This window comes from Neophocaena asiaeorientalis, unplaced genomic scaffold (genome assembly GCF_003031525.2).
Source record: "Neophocaena asiaeorientalis asiaeorientalis breed wild unplaced genomic scaffold, Neophocaena_asiaeorientalis_V1.1 scaffold771, whole genome shotgun sequence".
In the NCBI taxonomy this organism is placed as follows: domain Eukaryota; kingdom Metazoa; phylum Chordata; class Mammalia; order Artiodactyla; family Phocoenidae; genus Neophocaena; species Neophocaena asiaeorientalis.
In genome coordinates, this window is record NW_020171822.1 from 562,093 (window position 1) to 570,392 (window position 8,300).

General features: G+C 54.8%; 1 protein-coding gene across 5 annotated transcripts in view; it reads right to left on the reverse strand.

Annotated features, from left to right (window-relative positions):
* Positions 1–3,242: 3,242 nt before the first annotated feature.
* Positions 3,243–8,300, reverse strand: part of PHKA2 (phosphorylase kinase regulatory subunit alpha 2) — an 82,117-nt gene continuing 77,059 nt past the window's right edge. For all 5 annotated transcript variants that reach the window (XM_024739396.1, XM_024739380.1, XM_024739387.1 and 2 more), the window contains 4 exons: positions 6,802–6,972; positions 5,219–5,272; positions 4,349–4,549; positions 3,243–3,891 (listed from right to left, as the gene is read on the reverse strand). In XM_024739396.1, coding sequence (XP_024595164.1) covers positions 3,721–3,891; positions 4,349–4,549; positions 5,219–5,272; positions 6,802–6,972 — 597 coding nt within the window. In that variant the 3' untranslated portion in view covers positions 3,243–3,720. The remainder of the gene's footprint in view (positions 3,892–4,348; positions 4,550–5,218; positions 5,273–6,801; positions 6,973–8,300) is intronic.

Genomic DNA, 8,300 nt, shown 5'->3' on the forward strand with positions numbered 1-8,300 from the left:
AGTGTGTCTTTACCTTCCCCTCACAAGCAGAGTTATCAGTGGCCAAGTCCGGGAGAACAGAAGGCATTCTGGGAACATGCGAAGTGCAGAGCTGTACAGAACAGATGGCAGGGACTTCAAAAGCATAAGAGTCACCTTGAAAGATGATGGCGCCAAGGGAGGGGGTGGGAGGCTTTTGTACCTTTTGACAAGGAAGCAGGGAAGACAAAAGCGATCTGCCAGACTCCCGCGCAAGTCAACAGAACTGAGAGATGCTCTGCTGTCATTTACATCAAGGGAGGCCGAGCCACCTGTCTTCTTGTCCGGAAATAAATGGCATCCATCAACTGACAAACTTGTTTCTCTTGCCTCCTGATCTTCTGGTCTTTTTTCTTTCTTCTTTTACACAAGGAGCATTTATATCCTCTCTATCCAGGCAGCTATTGCGTAACGATCTCTCCTTTTAATCGCCGCATCTCAGGGGAGTTGCAGAGGCTCTGACCTCCGGGCTGATGTCCACTGGGGAGATGCTGGCTTGACCGGACAGCCTCCCGGCTCCCCCAGCCCAGCCTGGGTTGCTACTGGGCATATCTGGCTTCCTGTGACTGGAATTCAAGTTGATTAGTTTTGTTACTTCTTAGCCGCAGAAAAGGGTTTACCAAGAAATGAAGTGAAAATGCTCTGTGGCCCGGCACCCTCTTAAACAGAGCTCTCTTATTTCTGCACATCTGCCATACAATCATCATCAGTATTTTAACCCCAAGGCCCTGCAAAATCCAGAACTGCTTTCTATAACATTCAAGTTCTTCTTTTTTCCTATAAAATGTATGCATGTATTTATTTATTAATTTATTTTTGGCTCTGTTGGGTCTTCGTTGCTGCCCAGCCCCAAGGTGCCAGGGGCTCCTGGTATGGAAACCTGGGCCCATCCGCAGAGGCCAGGATGGTGGCAGGACAGGCCTCTCCCATCCCCCTCGAACATCTGTTCCTCTTCTTGGTGGTGTGGGCCTCAGCTGCTCGTGAAAGGGATCAAGCCTCAGAAGGCTGTTCTTTGAAGCTGACAGCTTGGTGCCTGTGGAAATGTGGTACTATTTCAGGATTTCATTTCAAAGAGGTTTCAAAAGAGTGAATCGAAGGCTCAGTTGAATTGCTTATTATGGCTCTTCTCCTGGCCGCCCGCGTCTCGGTTGGTGAGCCCAAACACAGCATCTGCGACTTTGCGCGTCATCCACAGGCAGGTGATCGTTCTAAATTAGCACCTGGCTCATTCTGGAGGGCTGTAACTCTTCTCGAGCCTTTGCCCAAGAAGCAACCGGGCCTTTAGCGGCTTGTACCTTTCTTACATTATCTGTGTTTGAAATGATCCACCAGGGAGTCTATCTGGTGAATGACATGAGTCTTGTTTATGTCAAGCATGTCTTAAAGACACCAGAAATAAAGGCCATGAAAATGCAACTATGAAACGTGGGTGGCTGTGACCCCCCTGGACCCGCCGAGGCAAATGAGAGCAAACTGGCTTCCAAGGGAAGACGGGGCACAAACAGGAAGGCTCCGGGCATTGCGGGGGGCTCGGGGCACGGCGCCAGGCCACCCACACTGTCTCCGGGATCTGCCATGCTGATGGCAGGGCTCTGGGCCGTCCCTACCTTCCCAGCCCAGCCCTCGTCCAGCTCCCTCACACCCCCCCCCACCACGCTAAAGCCTGGTCATCTGTTCACACTGGCTTTCCTGCGCAGGCTGAGGGCCTTGAGCACCGAGTCACAGACAGAGCATCTCACACGTGCCGATGAATGACAGAAGGAACCATCTAGTAATCTGAGGAGAAAGGTTTGACATACCGACAGTAATAGGAAGGAGAGGGGATGTGGGAGTCCACTGGAGCAGAAATTGAGAGAGATTTTGGGCACTGTTCTTGTTTTTTTTTGCGGTACGCGGGCCTCTCACTGTTGTGGCCTCTCCCGTTGTGGAGCACAGGCTCCAGAAGCGCAGGCTCAGCGGCCATGGCTCACGGGCCCAGCCGCTCTGTGGCATGTGGGACTTCCCGGACCGGGGTACGAACCCGTGTCCCCTGCGTCAGCAGGCGGACCCTGAACCACTGCACCACCAGGGAAGCCCCTGGGCACTTTTCTTTATGTAACTACTCTGTACCTCAGCAAGGAAAATATTATGGTTTCAAACAAATATGAAGCCAAGGCACTGATGTCCCGTATAAACAGTGCCTGTGCACCACCGAGCGGGTAAGTGAGCCAAGACTCGTGTTCCAGACTCTCTCCCCCAGGGCAACTACAAAGTGTTTGGCTTGGACTGAAGCGAGGCTCTTTAGCAGGAACCGTCCCTGCCTTTCCTCTGCTTCAGGAATACTGGTCAGTGCTGCATCTTGACTCTGAGAGGCACTGGGCACCTTGCTGTCCTCTCAAAGCAGCCTGAGCATCGGCTTTCTCCACCTTCACGCAAACTTCCACGCAAAGATCCAACGGCCAAGTTTCCATTTCAGAGGCAGAGTCATCACCAATCTAAGCCGTCACCCTCAACCAGCCAGAGCGCACCACGAGGCCACCAGGTGACTGTCCTTCAGAGTCCGTTATCCACAGAAACGGTTTTCCCTGTTGTGTGTCATGCCCACCCCCCGTCCCCGTAAGACACCTGGAGAGAAACTCCATCAGGACCTTGGCAAAGACAGACTGGCGAGGCCCTGCCCCATCAGGATTTGTCCTCACGCCTCTGCAATCAAGGCCTCCAGCTACACCCCACCTGAGAGCCTTAAGGCAAAAGTGCTGCTGTGAGAAGGGCTCGAGGCCCCAGCCTGGCTCTGCCGCAGAGGGAAGCATCGTTTCTGAGCATGGCACGCACTTCTGTGGCGTCCGGTGCTGCAGCCTCATCACGTGGCTCCCCCAGAACACGGCGGACGTGCCGCTCCCTGCCGGCCGTCACCCCGTGAGGGGGGCGGGGGCACAGGCCTTGCAGAGGGACTCCCTGCCTATGCCAGCCCCAAAACGACAGTTGGCCCAGGTATAAGAAGGGTTGGCTTCTCCTCTGCCTTTTTTCTTTTTGGTTAGATTCTGGAAGATGATGTGGGATTTTTTCATAAGGCAGGAGAAATCCCTAACTCACGGGTGGCCAAGATAAAATCCTTGAAGACCATGAGCCAAAGTCAAGTGGGAGCAATTTTCTAAATCTTGGTGAAGGCGAACCGTCACGCAAAGGTAGCTGCCAATGAGACAGCAACGGGCCAAGAAGGAAAACAAGGCACAAGACAACCAAACCTCTGCAGAATGAGTTCTATTTGCTGCACATTTTGACCCACAGACAGACTGTACCCTGTTAAGATGTGGCCCTTGCCAAGGTCCACAGCTGCGGGAAGGATCTTTTCATCTTGAAGATGTATTAGCACTAGCTCACTGAACCTGTTCGGCAACTCTGCGAAAGCCAATTTAAGCTGCCTTCTCACTTCACTCTGCACTCACAAGAGGAGACCAATTTCCGATACCTCCTCAGACTCCAGGAGACCAGATGCTGTGACAAACTTCCCAGCAAAATGAATGTAGGAAGATGATCCCAGGGCGCTCCTCGGGGACGGGCACAGGATTCTGCGGTTTGGACGTATACTGCTTTCAGGTGTGTTACTGCCACCGCCTCCCTGCCAGTGCTTCTGACGGGAAATGCTTTTGTGACAGCACAGGGGATCTTGGGGAACACAAGAAAGTTCCCACGAGAAAGCGACAGACTCAGAGCGCCAAGGCCCTACTGCATCTGGCAGCCTGAACTGGGCAGCAATTCCTGCAGATGAGAAGCCACCGCCTTCGTTAGGTAGGTCATTGTCCCATAAGCCCCGCTGGGAGCACTGTCGTAAAAGAAGTGGCAAATGCCCGTGGCTTGGTCCTTCTCCAGTGTGTCCGTGGCACCGATCGACATCTGCAGCAGGAAAGGGCAGAGGCAACACGTGAGCAGAGCTGGCGCTACCGGCCTAACGGGGGGACAGATGGCCTCTACTCTGGGCACCGTGTCCCCACCCGCCCGAGTTGGCAGCACATCACTGATTCTAGGATGAGAGGACGGCTTCTTCTAGCTCGACTTTGGTGCAGGCTAAGTGGTTGGTTCACTTGGGGCCAGACATGTCGCGAGGCTGGTGCTGGCACTAGAACCTATGCTGAAATGGGCCTGTCCATCTCCAAAGGTCTTTAGATCTCCCAGTGGCCACTGTGCCATTTTCAAACCAAATGGTTGACATTTTCCCACCATCTGTGATAACATTATCTTTGTTCGAGGATATTCTTTCCTATTGGTCACAGGATCTCCAGCCTCGACAGATAAATGCCAGCCAACCCGGCTGCACTGCCGCTGTCCCCACCTTGGCTCTGGGCACACCCACCTGGTCCTGCAGGAACAGCTGGTTGGCCACGTGCACGATCTGGTCCACATGGATGATGCCCCCGATGCTGTTCATCTCCGTGTCCGAGAGCAGCGTCAGCACCATGATGGCCTCCACCAGCAGCTGCCGGTACTCAGGCTGCGGCACTCGGTTCAGCACCGACTCAACGTGGACGGCAAACTTGATCTCCTGTGGGGTCATCTGCCAAAGGGACCAGCAGGGGGTCACGAGTGAACCGAGCACAGACACAGTCCTGTCACCCACGCTGCCCACAGCACCCAGGGGCTCAGAGTAAACGCTGCCTCCTCTCTGGCCACTTTGCTAATTCTGCCCACAGGAATCCTCTGGGGCAGGAAGCTGAAAGCTCTGCCCTGGGCGTCAGTCAGCCTTGTCCTAGCATTAGTCACCTATCCCGCTGGACTGCGACTTCCAGGGGCAGGGCCATTTCTTATTTCTCTTTCTTCATTATTCCTTGTGGCGCATAGCATGGTGCCTTGGGTGGTGTAAAAACTAAAAGATCAATTTTTTAAAAGAACGAATGGGGGAAAGAAAGCAGGGAAGATGACTGTTCTCTGCTGTGGGTCCGATAAGCATGGTGAGCAACTTTGCTCTTCTCTTAAGAGAGTTTTCAGAAACAAATCTAAAGATGTCGATAGTCCAGACATGCTCTTTCTGAGGGGAAAGAGAAAAGATGATGCAACAAATGTGGGAAAAAAAACTTTGCAAAACTTGAGGGTTAAGTGTCTAGAAAGATCGATCTACAAATGCCCTGTCTGTATGTAACAAGCTTGAAAGAAGGGTGAGTGGTCAGAGTCCAAGAGATAAAGCACTTAGTGAAAACTCACGGCGTTTGGGTTTTTCCCATCCTACCTCTCGCGTCGTCGAGGATGGGAGCACATAACCGTCGATGGACAGACCGTGACACTGGAGGCAGAACACACATTTCAGTCAGATTCCAGAACGCGATTAAAAACGGCACACACACACTCAAGTCGCTCTGCCCTGGAAGCCAGCACGAGGACTGGCACACGCCAGACTGTCGCAGTTATTTTTAGAGGGCTTGTTCTCACTGCCCACAGGCTGTGTTTTTCGATGGAACCAGCAGACATCGTTCAGATCTCACCCGAACAACGCCCCAGGGAGCTGCCGGGTCCTCCTCTGTGGGAGCTCCAAGTTTCACTTGGCAACCCGGCCCTGGTGGCTGAGAGGCCCCCTTTGGTGCCAGATAAAGGGAGATGTGCATGTTTCCTGCTGGCAAAGTGATACTTCTATGCCTTTGCAGGCATCTATTTTTGAGATTTCTATAATAAGCACCAATCACAAAAGACTAGAGCACATGCACGCACACGCACACCCGTGTATATAAATAACCAGCGCTGGCTCAATACAAAATGCTGCTTTTTCATAATAAAAGCATCTTGGTATGAAGCCGGTGGAAGCCCGGCCCCAGGAACAGTTCTGGGCTCACAGGCTGCCTCCTGACTCCCTGCGCCCTGGAGACAGCAGCTGCACCGCCTCCGTCCCAGGGGGGCTGAGGATGCAGGGGCAGCAAACGCTCCTTCCTCCTGACAAGAGGCCTCTTCGGGCCCTGCCCCCACGTGGGGACCGGAGTTCAGCTGTGAGGACAGGGACCCCTCTGACCTCTCCACGCCCAGCTCCACGAGGAGGACCTCACAGGGGCCATAATGCAGCCGAAAGGGGCCGTGGCTTTGGGAAGGGGCTGCAGTACGGGGTCTTAGGGATGCCTCTTCTCTCCTCGCCTCTTCTACTGTGAAATGAGCTAACAAACATAGTTTAGGGAAAAACTCGGTCCTGCCTGTGGTTCTTGGTTTGCATAGAAGCTTCTAATGGAGGCAGACAGTCCCTCTGGTGGGGCCCAGGGAGACACCGGGACGCTCTGAGGCTGATGTGGGAGCGAGACAGGAGGCGGGTGCAGGGACCAAGGGGCGTGGCTCCTGCGGCTGTTCTGGGTCAGCCGGGTTACGGCGTTTCATCCAGAGCTTTCCCTGCCTTCTCTGGTTCTTGCCTACATTCTGACTTTTCTGCGTTCCTAAATTACGTCAAAGGTGGCCCCCCACAACCCGGGCTGCCACCTTATCTATCTTGTTGGGTTTCCAGCCAGTGTTTCTCAACCAGTGGCAATTTGCTTCCCAGAGGACACTCAGCAATGTCTGGGGACATTTTGGTTGTCACACTGGGGGGGGGGGGGCAGCATCTAGTGGGTGGAGACCAGGGATGTCGCTTAACATCCCACAATGCACAGGGCAGCCCCGGAAGTGAGAATTACCCAGCCCCAAAAGTCAATGGTGCCGAGGGGGGAGAAACCCTGCTCTAGGCCGTGAGCTACCTAAGGTTGGGGGTTATGCGCCTGTTCTGCAGCCGCCTGCTACCTGTAGGTGCCAGCACGCCTCAGCACCAGTGCCTATGGGATGCAGCACAGTGGCCAAGCTCACCTTCTGAAGGATCTGCCACACCTTCTGGTAAAATCCCACAGGGACCCTGTTGATGGCCCCGTCCAGCCTTCTCCTGCGCAGCCACTGGCCCTGCCGCTCCCCCCAGCCGATGTGATGCCCACCTGAGTCTGACGATGACGTGCCTGTGGGTGAGGATGGGGTGCTGGACCTCTGCAAGACAGAAAAGGCGCGGCCTTCAGAAGCCTCACAGCCGGCACCCCATGGCAGTGCTGGTCACCGAGAGGGCGGCTCTGTAAACCCGTCAACACCACCAGCTGGATTCACTCCTTCCCGCCCCAGTTCGTTTACTAAGCTCCTTCCGTGCACTCTTCCCAGCCCCCAAGAGGAAGTACAGCAGAAGAAGCCCCTGACCCAACGGAGAGGCCGAGCAGGTCAGGGGGTGGGCGCTGGGGGGGCTGCCCCAGTCTCTAACTTGCCGCGAGTGCGCTCAGCCTCATCTGAGCAGTGGGGCACAGGTGCGCACCCCGAGTGCAGATGCGGGAAACCCTGGGAGCACGCCCGGCCGTGGGGTCGGCAGGCACTGCTGCTGGAGGGCTTGGGGAGGCCTGGGACCTGGAGGAGGTGACTCCTCGGGCGCCGCAGCCCACGGAGACCGACGCCACAGTGACCACTTTCCTCCTGTGGCGCCGCGGAGAGTGGTAGTCACTCCCCTGGCGGCGCAGCTGCCACGAGAACACAACACAGCACAGGGCAAGGCTCTGGAGCCCTGGAAGGAGGGAAGGCTGGAACCCACGTTTGTGGCGGGGCCTCAGAGGCTATGGTATTTCCACCTTCCTTTTCAATCGCTTTCTACTTTGCCTGTTCTCAGCACGGCGCTTTATCCTAATTTGGGGCGATGACCACCTCCGAGCCGGGAGCCTTTGCTGAGGCAGGAGGGGTATCACCTCCTTCCCACCTCCTCCCCGAGGCTGGATTTATTCCGGCCTCCACGAGGGAAGCGCTGGGGCAGGGCCAGCAGTTTTGCTTCTGCCTCGGGAGCCGCAGGCCCACCCACGACTGCGGAGGCAGCTCTGAGAGGCTCCCGGTGGGGCCTGAGACCAGGCCTGAAAGCGGTTCCCTCAGCGGCGGCCTCCCTGCGGCAAAGCTCACACCTGCTTTCTTCCCGTGGATGGATTCTCACCCCTTGGCCTCTGGGTCGGGGAAGGGATAACCTTCATCCTTACACATTATCTTTGTTCTGGACTACCTGGCACTTTCGTTTCTCAGTGTGCAACGTCAAGTTTAAAGGTTTAAAAATGCAAACCCAATGTTAAGCAGGCCAGCAGGGCCGGAGTCTTCTTGGAGCGCATTGAGACTTCATCGGATCTTATTTTGAAAAGGCTGTTAGGCTGGGTTATTCCATTGGGCTCATTACTGCCATTTAAATACAGCAACAATTAGATACAAATAAAAGTAATTACAGCCACGCTCATCAATGACTCAGCTGGTTTTCTGCCTCTAGTTTCGCAAGGAGGATTCAGACTCGCCTCTGCAATGAG